Raw genomic sequence first — 19647 nt, 5'->3', positions numbered from 1 at the left:
TGCTGCAAGCATTTAGTAAGCTGCTGTCTTTGACGTTTTGTAGCCTTTCGGTTTCGTTCTTTAGATGGCATTATGTACTTTTGAAATGATCTGCAGTTGAATCTGTGGTAAAATATAATTAAAAATGTGATTAACCACTATTACCAAACAGTAAATCAATAACAGTCGTCAAAAATTTAACACACTACTTGTCATTTTTACATACAATAATTTTTAGTGCATTGGCAAATTTAGTAGTCACAAATAGTAGCAAAGAAATGGAATGCTTCTACATTTGACCTGTGCTGTTTTATATGTGAATCTGAACTAATTTTATGAGCATATTTGACTATTTTCTTTTTTTTTTGTCCTCATTTGCCTTCCCTTTTTCCCGAAAAGGGTTCAAACCAACCTCCTTGTTGATCTCAACATCGAGATTTTGGAATACCCGATGGTATTATGTGTAACCCAGAGCTGAGAAGGAGTTTATTTGGCTCTATCTAGGTTTTTCAACCTGTAGGACCTGATCGATTCGAGGCTGACCCTTGGTCCAAGAGCATTAATGGCATAATCATTGGACCCGGGGAGAAAAAAAACCACAAAAAAAAACCCGGGTTCACTTCCAACTAACCAAAAGATCCCAAAAGGCCAAATTACGTTCACTGGCATTTCTTGGTAGGTCCATTTTAGAAGTTTCGTATAGAGATGACAACCACCGGGAATGTAGGGGGGGGGGGTTTCTATCCATTGAATACAAATCTGTCTTCTTGCCAATAAGATCGCATAAAAAACGAAAGACCTCTCTATTCCTCTGATATTATCTGCTATACCAAAAATGACAAGTGAAAGAGTGATTGACAAGGAAGTTTGTAGAATTGAATTGAGCGTGTTCCTCACCTGTTCCCAGAAATCCGATAGATCTGGGCACTCTAAAAACATATGTATGTCGTTAACTTCAGCCATATTACACTTATTACATTTTTTGTTTGGAAGAAATTTAGACAATCTTAGTGGTGTAATATAAGCTCGGTGAATTGTGAACAGGTGGTTGCGTCTTAGCCATGCAGGTTTTACCATTTTGTATAGTAAGACACAAGACTGTTGCCATTTCTCATCACCTTGAGTGTCAATCACTTCCCCCCATAATTCGTATGGTAATTTGAATTCCCCATCATTTTCTTCCAACATCTGCCAGTACCAAGTAGCTACTTCTTTACCTCCACTGGGTCGCTCTACCAGCATTTGTTCAAGTGTATTAGTTTTCCCGATATTAGGGTCTGTGTTATTCTGAGATCTGAGCCAACTATCTAGTTGGATATATTTATATCTAGAAATTTCTAATCCTGCCAGTTCTTGTAGTAGATTCCAGGGTATCAATTCTCCATCTATAATCAGTTGGCCCCATCTTGCGATCCCTGCTTGTTTTATAATTATTGATAACCTGTCCTTCAAAAATTCTGGTAAGCCCGGTGAGTCCCAAATTGGAGAATAGCTGGAATAATATGACAGGCCCATTTTTTTTCTTATATGATACCAGTTTTTAGCCCATGATTGTGCCATCTTTAACTTAATTTTTTTGAAAAATTTGTAGTTGCCAAATTTAAACATAAATCCCTCAGGTGTTAGGTTTGCCGCCAATATTATTGCTTTATACAAACTGTTAGAGCTTAGGTTGGATGGTGATTTCAATAACATTCTCGTATGTGACATTTGAAAAGCCCATGAATAGTAGACCAAATCTGGGAGTGCAAGCCCCCCCTTCTCCCTTCTCCTTCTTAGTTTCTTCCATGAAATTCGTGTTGTTTTATAATTCCAAATGAAAGAATTGATTTCTCTTTGTGACTTTTCCAGTTGTTTCAGCTCAAATGCCAGTGGAATTGTATTGAAAATGAAAAACTTGGGGAGGATGCACATTTTGACCAGATTCACTCTACCATATACAGAGAGTGGAAGATGGGACCAGGATTTTAGCTGTTTCTTACTTTCCAGGTGTATTCTTTCCAAGTTATTTGATGCTATTTTGTCCAGGTCTTGTGTTATTCTGACTCCTAAATATCTCATAGTTGTCGAAATTTTTACCTCCAACATGATATTTGGGAGGTTCCAAACCATTACCTCCGTCTTGCTAGAGTTTTTGTCATATCCCGATATTTGTCCAAATTCTGTTGCACATGTTATTATTGCTGGGAATGCCATAACTGGGTCCGACGTGCATATCAGTATGTCGTCCGCATATAAAGCTACCCGCTTTTCCCAATCTCCGTAACGAAAGGATGGTATATTAGTGTGTGTCCTGAGCCTTTGAGCAAATGGTTCTACATATAGATTAAAAAGGAGTGGGGAAAGCGGGCAGCCCTGCCTTGTGCCCCTAGTTATGTTAAAAGCCTCTGTCAGGCCCCCATTAACCATTATCCTAGCAGAAGGGTTATTATAGAGTAATTTGATTGTTCTACAAAACATTTCTCCACAATTAAATTTTTTTAGTACCTCATTAAGATATAACCAGTTGACTCTGTCAAATGCTTTAGTCGCATCTAATGTCAGAGTAGCTAGGGGTAACAAGGTGGTATTTGCTATATCAATAGCCCCCACGAGTTCATGAATTAACTCTGCCAACTGTCTACCTTTCATGAATCCTTTTTGATCAGGGTGTATAATACTTCCGAAAATGCTGGCTAATCTAGTGGACATGATATTTGTGAAAATGTTATAGTCACTATTAAGAAGTGATATAGGTCGATATGAACCACATTCTGATAGGGGTTTCCCTGGTTTTGGAATAAGTACTATCACGGCTTCTCCCCAAGATTTAGGTGGTATATCACCATTTAATAAAATTCCATTAAAGAGAGTCATAAGTTCTGGAACCATAATCATTTCTAGGGATCTATATATTTCTCCTGGCAGACCATCCGGTCCTGCTGCTTTCCCCTTTTTGGAATGACGAATTGCTTTAATGATTTCTTCCTCCGAAATCTCTTTTTCTAACAATGTTTTTTGATTTAATGTTAGGATTGGTAGTGTAATGGAGTCTAACCAGCTATCTCTTTTATATTGATCATTTGGTAAATCTTCTTTATAGATCTCCTCAAAAAACTCGTAAAATGCCCTTCCGATATCTTGGTTGGTGGATCTAATCTCTAGCTCCCCGGCCACCTTAATTTCTCTTATATAATTTTGGGCTTTCTCACTTTTAATTTTCCACGCCAAAATTTTTCCTGCAGCTTCACCATACTCAAAATTAGAAGATTTGCTCACTTCCCACCTTTTATTTACTCTTTCTTGCAAAATATTTTCTAACTGGTTTTTCAGGTCAGCCAACTTCTCTTGATCTGGAGAAGATATTGTCGGGTCCAGCCTTGATTCCAAATATTTCATTTTATCTTCTATTTAGCTTATTTTTTCGTTGTATACCCTTCTCCTATAAGAAGCTCTATTAATAATCTGCCCCCTTAAAAAGGCCTTAAATGTTTCGCAGACTATTGTCTGGGTAGCAGAAAATGTGTTGATACTAAAAAAGGCTATAGTTGCATCTGATAGAAACTTGACCTCTTCCTGCTCTAACAAGATAGCACGGTCAAAAGACCAAGAGTGATGTTTGACCACATTGTCTCTTTTTAAAGTAAATACTATCGCTGAATGGTCTGATAAATGTGATGGAAGATACTTTATAGCAATCAAGGTGTCCTTCAGATAATAGCTGAAAAAAACATAGTCTATTCTAGATTTATGTTTAAATCGACTATTTCTAAAAGATATTCCTGGCATATTGCCCACCTTTTCTCTCCAGAGATCTGCTAACCCTAAATGTTTCATAATAGATTTAAGAGTCTCCCTTGATCTTACCATACTGGGAACTCTCGATTTATTTCACTTATCTAAATTAAGATCAAGTACGATGTTAAAGTCCCCCATCCAAATTATTGGATCCTGGGTGGATATTAATTGGTTTCTAACGGCATCCAAGTGTGATGAATCATCTGAATTTGGTCCGTAGTACCCCACCAATGTTCTGTTCTGACCCTCAAATATACTTTGACCATCAGCCATCTCCCTGTTTTATCTTCTTTTAACTCTAGGATTTGTGCTTTTGCTGATTTTTTGAAGATAAAAATAATTCCTCTTACGTTCGCATTATGGTCAGTAGAGCAAAATGTGTCTATCCATCTGTGTTTCTTTAGTATAGCGTATGCCTCAGATTTGAGAAGGTGCGTCTCCTGCAATACAATAATCTGTGCTAGAGAATCTCTAAGATATTGTAGAATCCTATTTCTTCTACCTTGCACTCTTAGACCGTTAACATTCCATGACATGAAAATTAAATTTGCCATAGTTTATAGAAATGATATTTGGCTACACTTAAATTATTGGTTATTAGCTGTAATAAACGGTTGGTTTTTAGATGTTCACATTGGTTCAGCAAATGAGGTTTTTTTATTTTCTTGCCCCCCCTCCCTTCCCTCCCCCTGGGAAACCCCCCCTTACTTATTCTGGCTCGGTGTTGAGCCTTTCACCACCCGTCAAAAACCTGACCTTCTTCCCTCTACCACTATTCGTAAAAAAAAAAAAAAAAAAGAAACTATGCCATCACCGTGTCAACTATAAATGAGTGTGTGTCTATATAATTATATATATTCTGTGATTATTCTTGATCTAGTTTATCATTTTAGTTCTAATGTTTGGGAACTTAGTAGTGTGAATATACATATAATTGTGCTGAATCCTATTCTAATTTTTGAGCTTGGCTTTGGGCATGCACTCTAATTGATTCATATAATTCCTCGGCATCCTGAATAGAGCGAACATTGTGCATTTTATTGTTATACATGATCTTAAGAAAAGCCGGAAATCTCATCTGGACCGTTGCCCCGAGCGATCTGAATTTAGCCATACGCTGCCCCAACTCCCACTGCCTCTCCAGAGTAGTCTTAGAGAGGTCTGATCTGATTTCATATACAAAATCTGGACCCTTTATAGTGCCTGCTTTTAAGGCTAAATTTAGGATTTTCTCTTTGAGGGTATACGTTAGAAAATTAACCAAAACTTTCCGTGGCTTAGCCCTAGCAGGATTCAGACGAAAGGGGTCTCTGTGGATTCGCTGGATGTCCTTCTCCAGATCCTCAATTGACACTTCCAGATTCAATGTATCCTTTATAAGATGCACAGTGAATTTCTTAAGGTCCTCGCCTTCTTTTCCTTCCGGAATCTTAAGGAGTCGGATGTTGTTACGTCTCGAATAGTTTTCTAATGTCTCGATCCTTCCTCTCATCTCGTCTCCATCCTTCTGCAAGCTATTAATTTTTGACCTTGCTGACTCTAAGCTTATAGTCAGGTTGCCCACTGAACTTTCAAGTGCCTCCGTTCTCTCGCAGAGACCTTCAAGTTTCTGCCCAAGCTCTTCACAAGTGTCTCTGATCTCAGCTTGATTTGTCTTGGATATTGTAAAATCCTGTCTTATTTCCTCTCTCATTTCTGTGATTGAGGAAACTATTGCTTCAAGTGCGCTTCCAATCTCGGGGTCAAAATTTTGAGAAGCAACCTTCTTGCTCTTGCCCACTTTAGTTTTAGTTGAGCCATCTTGCTCCATTGTGCCCGTTAGCTTGACAATTCCATGATTTTCTGCTCCGTTAGCAGTGGATAATTCTACTGAGGAGTTTGGTACATCCACTGAAAGGAGACCATTTACACCTCCCTCTCTCAACGCAGTAGGATCTTCAATTATGCCAACTCGCAAAGACAGCCCCCCTTGATTAATTTGTGAGGTGTGATCAATGAGTTCAGCTGGCCCGGGTATCGTAAGCTGTTGGTCTTCCAGAGCATCTGCCATATCGTGTGTAAGTTGTAACACCTGTGGGAGAGCCTTAAAATATGCGCGCAAGGATGGAGCTATTTCCCCCAGGGCTTTAGGATTATTGCTCTTATTCTTGTTTTTCTGCTGTTTAGATTGTTTAGGCTGTTTAAATGTAGTAGCCCTCTCTACCACCTTCTGGTGCTCTCTTTTTTGCTGTTTTTTTTTCACCCACTGCAGTGCACTCTGGGAGATGTAGTCCCCTCTGCAATGCAAACTCCTTACCTCCACCTCTCCCTCTCGTTTTACTCCTGGTAATCCTAGTCTGGCTCTCCAACACCTTTTTGGTATGCACTTCCCCAGACACCTCACAAAATAAATTATAAGGCTTACTTGACTGGAGTTGGTTAGTAGGTGAACAAAACCTCTCTGTCTCCTCAATCTGTGCAGACTGTATTCCTGTTCCTATTCCTGCAGCCAGTGTTCCGTCCTCCGCCACCCCTCCAAACTTCGCCGACTCCAGTGTGAATGGGCAGACTCCTGGTGCCCCTGACGCTGCTCTCTCTGCTTCCCCGTTTTTCCAGCCGGTCTGACCGCCAGTCGCCGCTGCTGTGTGGGTCCACCTCGCTACAGCCGTGCGACCGCGCCTAAGCTCTACAGCAGCCCGCCTCCAGTGGAAGGGAGAGGCGGGAATACTCCGACAGGGTGTTCGCCGCATCCGACACAATCCCGCAGTCCAAGAGTTGCAAAGCCGAGGTAATATTTATTTATGCCCCGCGCAACGAATCCGCCACATTAATTTCTCTCGACACGGCGTTTCCGTCTTCTGAGGTACTGAAGGTTTACAGGTCCTGACGAGCGAGCGAACCGCACCTAGCCTGCGGTCGCCATGTTTCCCGCAACAAAGCAATTTTACTATTTTCTTAAAGACACTACACACAAGCTGTTTTTGAAGTTGTGTTTAATTTTAAATGAAACGGTTTACATGTTTACTTTTCATTTCCAGTAACTTTTAAAAATAAATGTTTATAGTTCCATAGGCTCAAGCAGGTCAGCTTCCCACCCTATGTCATACAATTCTGACAAATCGGCATCCTCATCATGTTCTTCTTCATCCTCAGGATTTAAATCATCCAAGGGATCTACTTCCACTGATGTTTCAATCACAATTTCAATGATAATATCGAGATCAACAGATTTCTCATTATCACTCATGCTTGATGTTGTCGTTATCTTTAAAGAAAGAGAACAACAATGAGATGTTGCAGAGTAAGAGACAAATCTCAGAGACTATAATTGTTTAACAAGAGTAACATTTTGCAGATATTATTTAACCATGTCCAGCGATGCTGTTTCAAACAGGCGTAAGGATTTGATTCAGCAATGCCATAAATGTGACTCAGTGAAATCTTCTTAATTTTACTGTGTTAGTTTTACAGGGCTTTCATGCAAATGACTGGCCACCCTACAACAAAACGCTCACATGAAATCTGACGCAGGTTTCATGTGGCACAGGACTTTACAGGATGACACATCTGCCTAGATGCATCAAGTTGTAAATATGTCGCAACATAGCAAATCTTTTGCACCGCCGCTGCGTCACAAAAGTGACGCACAGCGGCGCAAAAGAGGCACATGGCTATCATAAATCTGTCCCTAACATTTTAAATGATTGATTCAGGATGACGATAAGGTGTGGCCTATCCAGAGGTTTGTTTGAGGTGAGGCCTACTCAGGGTTGCAGATGAAATTTAGGCTTGTTGAAGAGTACAGAGGAGATGATACATGTGCAGGCCTACCAATGAAGTGAGTCATGTCCACTTCACTCTTGAACAAAGGCCAGACCTCTTCTGTGTCCGTGGACAGGCCTAAACCTCATCTGCACAATGTGATTCGTAAAGTTAGGAAACACAGGTGATGTAATTGAAAAATTTGGAATTTCTTTTCCTCATTTCACAATCACATCACCTGTGTTTCCTTTGCTTAGGTATCTCATAGTGCAGATGGAGTCTAGCATATCAAAGAGTAAACAGAAGTTGAGCACTGTATACAACAATTTTGACATTTACAGAAGATTCAGCTTCTCCATGCCCCCTTCACAGTCCTAAATGTTTACATTTTAAACTGACGGTATCTTGTTGGAGATGAAGTGAGGCCTGTCTTGCAACATGGTGCATCTTTTGCATCACTGCTACATCACAAAAGTGACGCAACAGCGGCGCAAAAGAGGCGCACGGCCATCATAAATCTGCCCCTAACATTTTAAATGATTGATTCAGGATGACGATAAGGTGAGGCCTATCCAGAGATTTGTTTGAGGTGAGGCCTACTCAGGGTTGCAGATGAAATTTAGGCTTATTGAAGAGTACAGAGGAGATAATACATGTGCAGGCCTACCAATGAAGTGAGTCATGTCCACAGCACTCTTGAACAAAGGCCAGACCTCTTATGTGTCCCTGGACAGGCCTAAACCTCATCTGCACAATGTGATTCGTAATGTTAGAAAACACAGGTGATGTAATTGAAAAACTTGCAATTTTTTTTGCTCATTTCACAATCACATCACCTGTGTTTCCTTTGCTTAGATATCTCATTGTGCAGATGGAGTCTAGCATATCAAAGACTACGCAGAAGGTGAGCACGGTATGGAACATGGCTATGTAACTCAAAGAATCAAAATCTAAATTTGCCAAGCACACATGGGGGCGTATTTACAAGGACCTTGCACCACGGGGAAATGTCTTAAATTAAAATGGGAAAAATAACATCAAAGGGACTCAAAGGCCTTGTAAATATGCCCCAAGCAACCTATGAAACTCTAGCAGTACATATCAAGAAACCTAATTGATTTCAAAAAACGTTTTTAAACACATCATGTAAAGCAATTATATACCTACACTTATGGGGAAGTGACTTTAAATGCTCTAAGACACATGAAAGCGTTTTTTAAAGGCCCTTGCACCATTTTTCGTCACTTTTAACATGGCTATGTAACTCAAAGAATCAAAATCTAAATTTGCCAAGCACACATGGGGGCGTATTTACAAGGACCTTCCACCACGGGGAAATGTCTTAAATTAAAATGGGAAAAATAACATCAAAGGGACTCAAATGCCTTTTAAATATACCCAAAGCAACCTATGAAACTCTAGCAGTACATATCAAGAAACCTAATTGATTTCAAAAAACGTTTTTAAACACATCATGTAAATCAATTATATACCTACATTCAAGGGGAAGTGACTTAAAATGCCCTAAGACACATGAAAGCGTTTTTTAAGGCCCTTGCACCATTTTTGCGTCACTTTTAACATGGCTATGTAACTCAAAGAATCAAAATCTAAATTTGCCAAGCACAGATGGGGGCGCATTTACAAGGACCTTGCACCACGGGGAAATGTCTTAAATTAAAATGGGAAAAATAACATCAGAGAGACTCAAAGGCCTTGTAAATATGCCCCAAGCAACCTATGAAACTCTAGCAGTACATATCAAGAAACCTAATTGATTTCAAAAAACGTTTTTAAACACATCATGTAAAGCAATTATATACCTACATTCATGGGGAAGTGACTTAAAATGCCCTAAGACACATGAACGCGTTTTTTTAAGGCCCTTGCACCATTTTTGCGTCACTTTTAACATGCCTATGTAACATGGCTATGTAACTCAAAGAAACAAAATCTATTTGTAAAACACTTGACACAAAGCAACATTTTAAATACACAACTTTCTTCATAATTTTCGCCTTAAAGCATACTATCCTCTATTTAAATTAAATGAATCTTTTCTCACCTTAGCAAATACTTTTTGAGTTTCACAACAGTCTGACACACACCAATTTGTCTTCAGCAGAGCAAAAGGTATGCACTCCAGAGGCTGCAAGCAACAATGGCACAGAAATGCTGTAATTCATCACACATATCTCTCATGTCACCCAATCAAAACTCTTCCCTCACTTTTTTCAAATCAACACCCTTCCCCCCCTCTGCCCTTTCTGCCTTTTTTCCATAGCAACCACCTCCTGAAAGACCTCTCATGTTTGCAAGTTCACACAACAATGTTTCAATTGAACTCTGAACTCTCAGTACACCTGCATATCCAGTGCAATCTTTCATAAAATGATTTTTTCTTGACCATTCAAATTACATCTTTCAAAGAGCTCATCCATGCACCCTAACTTTCTGTTTTCAGCAATCAAAATCTACCAATCACTGCTACTGATTAATTACTACAGAAACTCCACAGTTTTTTTCATTACATACTCCTACTGTTTCAACTGCCATTTCATTACCACACTTCATCTGACTGCAGCAGGACCTCCTCTCGCCATGTTTTCTGTCTGGATTGTTGGACATAGTTATATCCACTGGGCTCAAAGGTATACTGATAACAGAAATTTACACAACCTCAATTTACAAAATGTGGAAATCAACTGGATTGGCCACAGAGGATTAAGATGTCACCAATTGATACCATTGGTGAAAACCTTTTTGCATTTGCCAAAACCTGACCTGTTAATTGTGCACTGTGGAGGAAATGACTTGGGCACTTTGACTGGGGTAGGTCTGGAAATGCTTTTAAAGGACACCTTTGAGCAATTGATGGCACTATTTCCTCAAACTGCCTTGGTATATTCAAATATATGCCAAAGACAGAAATGGAGGTGGTCCAACCAATTTTGTCCACAAATTGAGAAATCGAGGAAGCATGTAAATAAGTCTGTTTCAGCTTACATGAGAGACCATGGAATGGGCTCCATCTACAACAATAACTTGCGTTACTACATGCAAGATATCTACAGAGCAGATGGAGTTCACTTCTCAGATGAGGGGAACAGAATTTTCATCCTCAATTTAAGATTGTGCATTGGTACCTACTTGTAGGTACCTACATCAGGCACAGGACCCAAAAGCTCTTTTCAGAGCTACCCTACATCTGATCACTCACAATTATTATTTTACTCTAACTTTTTTCACTAATTTTCACCAAAGTACGCTCCCCGGAGCGCTACCCGGTACGCGCACCGGACGCTAACCGCGCAAAAATTTGAAAGAAAATGTTTTTTTTCCGCACATATGGGCCTCCTCAGCCACCCTCAGAAAACATAGGGGGTCAGGATACGTCTACCGTGCCCCCTTCTACCCATTCTGAACATTATTTGCCCTCCATCTTGTATCTCAATTCTACCGAAACACAAAATGGAGGACTCCCGTAACGCTGCCGGATCGCGTACAGGGGCGCGCACCGGGAAGCGCTTGCTCAAAAAAGGTGGGAAAGTAATATACAGAAAAACCACTGGAGACACTTTCACCAAATATAGATTAGCTCATACTACATACCAATCCCTACCATTTTCACAAATTTGATTGGAATTCCATTTAGCCATTTAGCCTGTAGACCTCTCTAAATACCCTGAGGTAAATTACTTCACAAAACACATCTGAAGTGTTGTAATTGACAACCAATTAAAATGTTACTTTCATTTTCTACTTTTTTTACCTGACATTTGAATGGTTATGTACCTGAATATATATAAAGAAAGAGAGACAAACACAGCCATTTTGACTACTACTTCCTAAACTACATTGCAAAATCATTTTCACTGACAACTTAAACTTGTTTTTAAAAGGTAAGATGTTATTTTATAAATTTGAAAACATTTTCAGATAGTTATATACTATCCCTCTGTAAGAGTTAGACATTGAGAAAGGCTTGTTTATTATAATTATGGATTGATTTAGGTTTCTGTGGTATAATTATGAATTTACTTAGGCTTTTTCACAGGCACTTTTTAATAGTACTAGTTCACGCCTGAAAAGTACCTGTCTGAACTTAAACCCAACAGTGCCCTATCTCTACTGATATATTTATTTTTTATGCAAATTTCAGCACAAAAATGGAAGGAGAACAGAACGTTTCCTTTGAAATTGTCCTAGAGATGAACGATGAGGAAATCATTGAACCCATTGACTTGGAATTCATGGATGAATCACGGGACCATGAACTTCTACAATGTGTAGAATCTGTGGATTTCTTACTTCAATATGAGGACGGTCAAATGTGGGAAGTTATGTTCAGTCAAAAAGAAGACATATCGGACAGTCAAATGTTAGACGTTCTATTACATTTTGAAAAAGAATCAGAAAAATAAAATTATATTTAATAATAAAAAATTGTTTGAGTCTTTAATCATTTTTATATGTAATTCATAAACTAGTACCAAATTGATTATAATGTAAAGTCAGACTTATAGTATACTGTGCACAATCACAAAAATAAATTTATATTTAATAATCATAAATACTGCTACTTAAATAAAAAAAACAAAAAAAAACAACAAAAAGAACAATCAATAAACATACAATATTTCAAAATATCATAGTCTATCATTCTTTTTTCCTTATAGTACGCTCCCCAGACCGCTTCCCGGTGCGCGTACCGGGCGCTCCCCACGCAAAAAAAACAATTTTTTTATTTTTTTTTTGCCCCGCGGGGCCCTTTTAAAGCCTCCACATCAAACCTAGGGGGTCAGGAAGGATCTACTATGCCCCCTTATGGTCATTTCCCCCTTTGTTTTGGCCTCCTCTTGTCTCTCGATCCTACCGAGAGACAAGATGGCGGCCGCTCCGGACTGTTTAGAATGTTGACAGACACCGGAGAGCCAATCAGCTTCGCGAAGTTCCGTTACGCGTCAGGTAAGCGAACCGGGGCGCTGCCCGGAGCGCGCTTACAGATATATATATTTTTTTGAACGTTAATTTCTCAAAATCCACTGGAGCACATATATTGAGACCTAGCAAAGGCACATCGGGCTACCAGTCCCTACAATTTTGCCAAGTTTCGTGAAAATCCATTCAGCCGTTCGAGCTAAAAGTGAGGCCAACCGCCCTATGGAAAATTGCATGGGAAAAACACGTTTTGGGACCCCCCTTTTTTCTCTGCCCCCCCTTGACGAAACCCCCCCTAATTTTCATGGGCTGCTCAGAAACAAAATGTGCCATTTTCCTGAAACTGTCAGCCAATTCCGTCCTCAAACGCCAAAGTTATTCGACATAGAATTTTCAAAAATCCCATAGAGAAAAAATCCTAACTATATATACCTACTGGCGACCGCCAGTAGGTTATATATATATATATATATATATATATATATATATATATATATATATATATATATATATATATATATATATATATATATATATATATACTTATTATGCACTCCTGTTTCATAGATATGGTTAAAGGGATTTTAATATGAATTGTATATTATTGTATACCCTTATGTTATATGCTATCTCCTTTTACAAGTAATCTTTTCTCTATACTTGTATACTTCTTTTCTCTTTTTTTATATCAGAGTTGACAAATGTACTGGTTATTCCTGTGTTCTTGATCTTCAATAAAAATTACTTAACAAAAAAAAACCAACAATGTGCAATTCCCTCCATCCTCAAGATATTCATTGAATGGACACCTGCTGTTGTGTGGTTTTGAATGAGTACAGAGAGCATTGAATTTGTACTTGAGTGTGGCTCTTGCTACACGTACAACAGAAGACTAGGGAGATATATCCCGTAAAGAGAACTGCTTGTACAGTGCAGTCTTTGGTGTAGCGCAAGATTGCGTCGGATGAGAAAAGAAGGGGATGGACAGTATGGGTGAATGTCAAAGGTGAACAGCCTGGTGCCAGCAGTAGCTTCTAATTTTCTAATTTTGTGTGTGAACTGGTTCTGAGCTGCAAGTCCATCCAATATATTCTTGTGAGCGCAGGTTATCCAGTGGTTGCTAGTGTTGCTGGCAGGAGTTTTGGGGTAGTGTGAGGTGGAAGTTTAGCAGGCATGGACTGATGGACTCAAAGGGCTTAATCATAGTCTCAATGTGGCCTAGACACTCCTGTGGGTAGCGTGCACCTGGTCTCTTGGCCTCTTCGGAAAGGTCTTGGTGGCCCCTAAGTGTACCTCAGGGTAGGTAGATAGATGCAACTCCTGGTGTGGAAGCTATATTTCAGGCTGAATGTGCCCGTACATTGTGGTGCGCCTTACTGTGGAGCCGCTGATTGGCAACAGATAGCCTTCTGAATGCATCTGAGTGTGGAACCAATCATGGATTCAAACGGTTTTGTCTACCCATCAGCACACGGAGTGCGTTATCTGCTCAGCTCCCATTGCTTAAGACTCTCAGTAGCGGTCGGTGGTGGGAGTGTTGCCGGGTGGTGACGTGTGGGCGGGGAAGGGGCAGGGTGGGGGGTAGTAAACTACGGAATATGGCCAAATAAAGGTAAGTGAACATATAAATAAATAAATAAAACCAATTTCATTGTGCGCACTGCATAGCTAAATTCGATGCTGTGCGCGCAACGAAATAGGCTTTATTAATTTATATATTTACTTACCTGCATTTGGCCGTATTCCATAGTTTACTACCCCCCATCCTGCCCCTCCCCACGTCACCGCCCGGCATGCACTCCACCACCGACCGCTACTAATGACTTTTTCTCCCCAGTATTGACTTTCCAAAAACAGTGTGGCTCTTCTTGTGTATTGTTACTTCCGCTACCATGCCTATCATGACCCAGTCGCCACACAGAGGAGCTGCAGTGTAGATTGATGCAGTGCCTGATAATCGGCTCAGAAACTCCGAAAAAGAAATTGCAGAAGACAGCAGTGTTTGTTCACCCTTCCGTGAGCTGTACCCTATGTACGCATACTGCTATGTCTTCTCACTAGTATTGACTGGTCAAAAGCAGCATGCCCCTTTCTTTGGCCTGTGTGTATTTGGGACACCCCGTATTATGCCTTGCAGGATCTCTTGCTTGAGGGACAGCCTGTGCAGCTGGGAAAGTGACGTGGTGCATAACAATTGGTCAAAGTGTGGTCCGGGCACCAGAAATACCAATCAGTGAGTTGTGTTTTTATAATCAGGCCAAGGGGTGTCATGCTGTAAGATGTTTGGGCGGTAGGACATGAATCTATGATTGTCTACATTTAATTTCATTTTACCTATAACTAATTTTAATAGATTTAAATTTGAAGTGAGTATTTAGCTACTCATCTGCGATTATAACGAAAGTGTAGCGCTGACCCCAGACCGTAAACACTGTACATGAAGATAGTGGAAATAATGCATGGAACCACTGATGGTAAAAAACAGGAAATGAGGACAAGCCTGGGCAGTGCAAAAAGGTTTTGACGTTTGTTTTCTACAAAAGAGGTCTTGTTCTGTGAACAAGATACAGGAGCCGCTACTATGTAATGTATGAAATCATGAAGGGCATAAAAGAGAGAGACTGGGAATGGCACAAATGGTAAATACTCTACTTGAATATGATTCAATATAAGGCAATGATAAAGAAAGACAAGGGCATTCATAACACAAGAGTTTCAACTATCAATCGTGAAAAAATCAATGATTTTAACTATTATAGAGAATCCAAATAAAGGAGGCTAGTTAGTGTACTGATTAAAAACATTTAAAAATGTAGGTGTCTTTCCACCTAATGGACTATCCAACATTGTCAGCAAATAATGTTATTTTCAGGAGCCTAACAATGATCTTGAATACATTGATTAGTTAATTGTATACATATGAAACCCAGCTTCATACATAAAAACTGTGGCTTATTCTTTGTTCCCCCTGAATAGCTCATCAGGTTTTGAAAACTCAAACTATTAGAAGAAAGATTACAGGAGATGTATCCTTCTGCCAGGTTACATGAACTTATTAGATCTCCCTGACCCCCAAGTAGAAAGAACTTCAAAAGATGTCAAAAAAATATTCCTATTAATTCCTTATTTCTGCAGTTTTGCAGGAGTTCTCCAAAGAAAGACACCAGACCTGTAATATTATGATGGGAGTCATGATTTCAGTGGTGCCGGTATAATACCTGTCACCGGGACTCAACTGAATTTAAAGTCTATTCAGAATGAGGCCATCTTTAAAGACACTCATAAGTTATGTTTTGACTTTTTTCACCACTTTAAAGAGGGTTACCCACTGGGAAAAGATGCTGGAAATAAATTGTGAAATTCATACTTTGATTCAAAATGGAAGTGAACATATGAGATTTCATAGAGCGCTGACCTTCTTGTCCTCCGGGCTGAGCGCGCCCATTAGCATGTTCACGTTGTCTGAGCTCCACTCCCATGACTGGCTGCTGAAGTACTCAAGGAGCATCATAGCCTTGTGGAGACGATTAAAGATCTTCATCATCCTAAAACAATGGCCAGAAAGGCAAAGTATTAAGAGATGCACAAACATGATTCTCCAAAGCCACAGATTAGAGCATATCAGATAAGTACATAGTGCTACACATTTAGGGGACTATTAGGATGGCGGTCGGACTTTCATCCGCCCACCACCCTAGCGGTGCTGGGACTGGCTGCTAGTGGTGTAGCGGTCCTGCACTGGCAATTAGGATGCCACGGTGGCGGTGGCCTCCCCATCCACAATGGCGGGCGGTGATCACAGCCCCGCCCACCACAATGCTGTGGATGCAACTTGTGCATTTGCAGGAACAACGTGGCAGACACTGCGTGGTGCTTGCCATGTTGTGCATGCAAATGTATGGTACCCCCCATGTGCACCTCCCACCCCCACAACACCCTGGGGGCCCGCAATGTGCCTCCACAATCAGAGACTGCTTGCCTTTCCATGGCGGCAACACTGCCATGGAAAGGCACGTCACCGCCTGAATTGTAATATGGATGGCGGTGTGTTGCAGACACCGCCACCATATTTAACCCTTTACCGCCCGGTCGACTCGTCGACGGGTAGAAAAACAGCAGACGGTCTTTCCGTCCGCCAGGGTCCCCCACCATCGTAATATGGTGGGGAGAAATGAGAGGCGGGGGAGATAATGGCGGGCAGATCGCCACCGTCATATGGGCAGTGGCGATCCTCCCGCTATTATAATAGACCCCTCAGTATTCGACTATGTATTCATGATAATGAAATATGCTTTATAAGGTACTGTAGTAGGGCTTCCTTAAATGTACTTATATTTTTTAGTCATTCTGTTAAGCAAAACAATTCTAATAACCTCATGAGCCCGTCTGCACCCGTCTGTGCCAAGATCGTGCCTAGGGCCAGAGATGCTGCCCGTTTTGCCCCAGGAAAATAGATCAGAATCACCTGGCCAGGTAAAGTTCTTTACTCGCTCAATTGACTGGATCACTGCTGCTTCGGTTTAATCCCAGTCAGGATCCCCCTAGTTTCCAATGTAGTAATTGTGGATTTCTGGTACCCAGCCATGAGCCGTTGATCAATGTGAAATATACTCTCCCTGGAAATACTCAATCTCTGACTTCCTCTGAATTCCTCTTGGCCTTGATTAATGCATGATCTCTTGTTAAACATGCCTACGAGGCTGCAGAATTAATTACGAATCAACAATTAGATGTCCTATTTGTTACAGAAACCTGGGCAACTAACCATTCCAGCCTAGATCTATTAACAGCAACACCCCCGAGGTTACTCAATGATAGGAGCAGACAGATTGCTAAAAAAGGTGGAGGTTTAGGAATCATTTACAAAAGTCATTTTAAATGTAAAATTGACCCCACGCCTAACTTGGATTGCGAATCTCGCCCCTATAGTTTGGAATTAACAAACAACTATGCTTTCAAAGGCTTGCTTTTCTATCGTCCCCCAGGCCCAAAACGTGATTTCCTACACCCTATTTCTACTCTTGTTGAGGGAGGGGCCTGCAACAGCAATTTCACATTACTCGGGGATTTTATCTTCCATTTAGACAGTACGGAGGATAAAGATACTGAGGCTATCTTGAACATAATGAATCCCTTTAACCTTCCCCAATTTCTACAGCAGCCCACACACAGTGCTGGTCACATATTAGAAGCCATATTTTCCAACAATCATTCCATCTCAGTGAAGGATTTTCTCCAACTTACATGGTCTGACCATAAAGCCATCACTTTTAATTTGACTGTTCCCACCGGCTCAAAATTGGAAAAGAGATTCCAACCCTAAATTACACTATCTCTGGTCTAAAACCAAATTCGATATTCTCCAACAACAACTTCCTCAGGCGAATCACGCCAAATGGCTTGATCCAACTCAGGCCTCAGCAAATTGCACACAATGGCTAAACTCTGCGATCTCTAAAGCTGTGCCCAAAAACTGTAGGAGCCCTCACAAATTAAAAAAATCATCACCCTGGTTCACCTAAACTCTCCGTCTGGGAAAACCAAACTGTAGAAGACTTGAAAGGAAATGGAGAACAAATTATAATTCCTTTGATAGAGTAAGCTACAAACAGTCCCTGGCTAGTTATAATGCATCCATTACTAAGGAAAAATCTGCTTATGTTTTACATCAAATTGAAACGTCCAAGCATTCTGCTAGAGAACTCTTTCAAGTTATAAACACACTCACCACATCCCCTGAGAATAGAGGCAATAACTACAGTTCATCCTTTTGTGAGAAAATAGCCTCTTATTTCTGTCCAAAGTTGAACAAATTTACAATCAGTTTACTCATTCTAGAATCAAGGACCCTAACAGTATCTCTATTACAGGACAAGCTTCCACTTTTGACCCAAATTCTCTAAACAAAAATCCTTAACCTATACTCAGTCAATTTTCATTTGTAACTGATACAGAACTCTTTAACCTAATCAAGTCCACCAAATCAGGGTCACTGTATGAGCCCTGTCCGCCTTCGATACTTAAAAAGATTCCAGTTCCTATCATCTTATATCTTACTGACATCTTTAATGGGATATTCAGTTCTGGGATCTTCCCCAAATTGTGGAACAAGGCCTCCATTCTGCCACTTCTTAAGAAACCCAATCGAGACCCAGATAATCCAGTGAACTATCACCCTATCTCAAGGTTGCCATTTCCAGCAAAGATAGTTGAAAAACGTATTATCTCACATCTGACACACTTCATTCAGGACATCAGTTACTGGATTCCGCCCAATTTGGCTTTAGGGCCGAACACAGCACAGAGACGGCTCTAATAAAAACTACAGATGAACTACAAACCATTCTGGACAAAGGAGGCTCTGCAGCACTTATCCTCCCCGATCTGTTGGCGGCTTTCAACACAGTCGACCATGCTACTCTTATTGATCGCCTTAATAAATTGGGCATCACTGACAACACTCTTGACTTACTCCAGTCATTTTTAACTGACAGGGAGCATTCGTTATGTTGGAGAATTTTACATCCAAGTACTTCTCCCTTCCATGTGGGTTCCCTCAAGTCCCCTACTTTTTAATATTTATGTTTTCAAACTCTCCTCCCTGATTAGATCCTGTGGGCTCTCTCCCACTTTACATGCGGACGACATGCAGATTGTCATGTTGGCCTCCAACAATGCAGAAGTCAACATTTCCGAGTTTCACAACGGCATGAGAGTAGTCAGTAATTGGATGGGTAAGCACTGCCTTAAACTGAATTCGGACAAAAACAAAAAAAAAAGGTCATTCTTTTTGGCAATAAACCTCATTTCTGGAACCCAGTGTGCTGGCCTATGGAGCTAGGAACTCTCCCCGTTCAGGTCCTAAAAGCGAAAAATCTGGGCATAATCACGGATGACAAACTGAACTTTAATAAGCATATCTGCTTGGTCATCCCCTCCAGTTTCAATACTTTGACAATTATCAAGAAGATCCTCCCTTTCATTCCCCTCACCTCTAGAAAAACAATATTTTTTTTACTAATCCTTTCGAAACAACTGGACTACTGTAACGGACTGTACGTTAAGCTCCAAAAACAGTATGTAAGGTAATTCCAGAGTCTTCAAAATGTGTCAGCAAGATTTATCCTTGATCTGCCCAAGTTTCATCCTGTGTCAGCTTCCATTAAGACGTTTCCCTGGCTTTCAGTGGATAATTGTATCAAATTCAAG

General features: G+C 40.4%; 1 protein-coding gene across 1 annotated transcript in view; it reads right to left on the bottom strand.

The window, feature by feature from the left end:
• FAR2 (fatty acyl-CoA reductase 2) overlaps positions 1 to 19647 on the bottom strand; it is a 499288-nt gene that overhangs the window by 36611 nt on the left and 443030 nt on the right. The window contains exon 10 of the mRNA XM_078673760.1: positions 15854 to 15983. Within this exon, the coding sequence (XP_078529886.1) occupies positions 15854 to 15983 (130 nt within the window). The remainder of the gene's footprint in view (positions 1 to 15853; positions 15984 to 19647) is intronic.

This window comes from Lissotriton helveticus, chromosome 1_1 (genome assembly GCF_964261635.1).
Source record: "Lissotriton helveticus chromosome 1_1, aLisHel1.1, whole genome shotgun sequence".
Taxonomy (NCBI): Eukaryota; Metazoa; Chordata; class Amphibia; order Caudata; family Salamandridae; genus Lissotriton; species Lissotriton helveticus.
The sequence above is the reverse complement of the archived record's forward strand: the minus strand, read 5'-3'. Positions and strand labels throughout refer to the sequence as shown.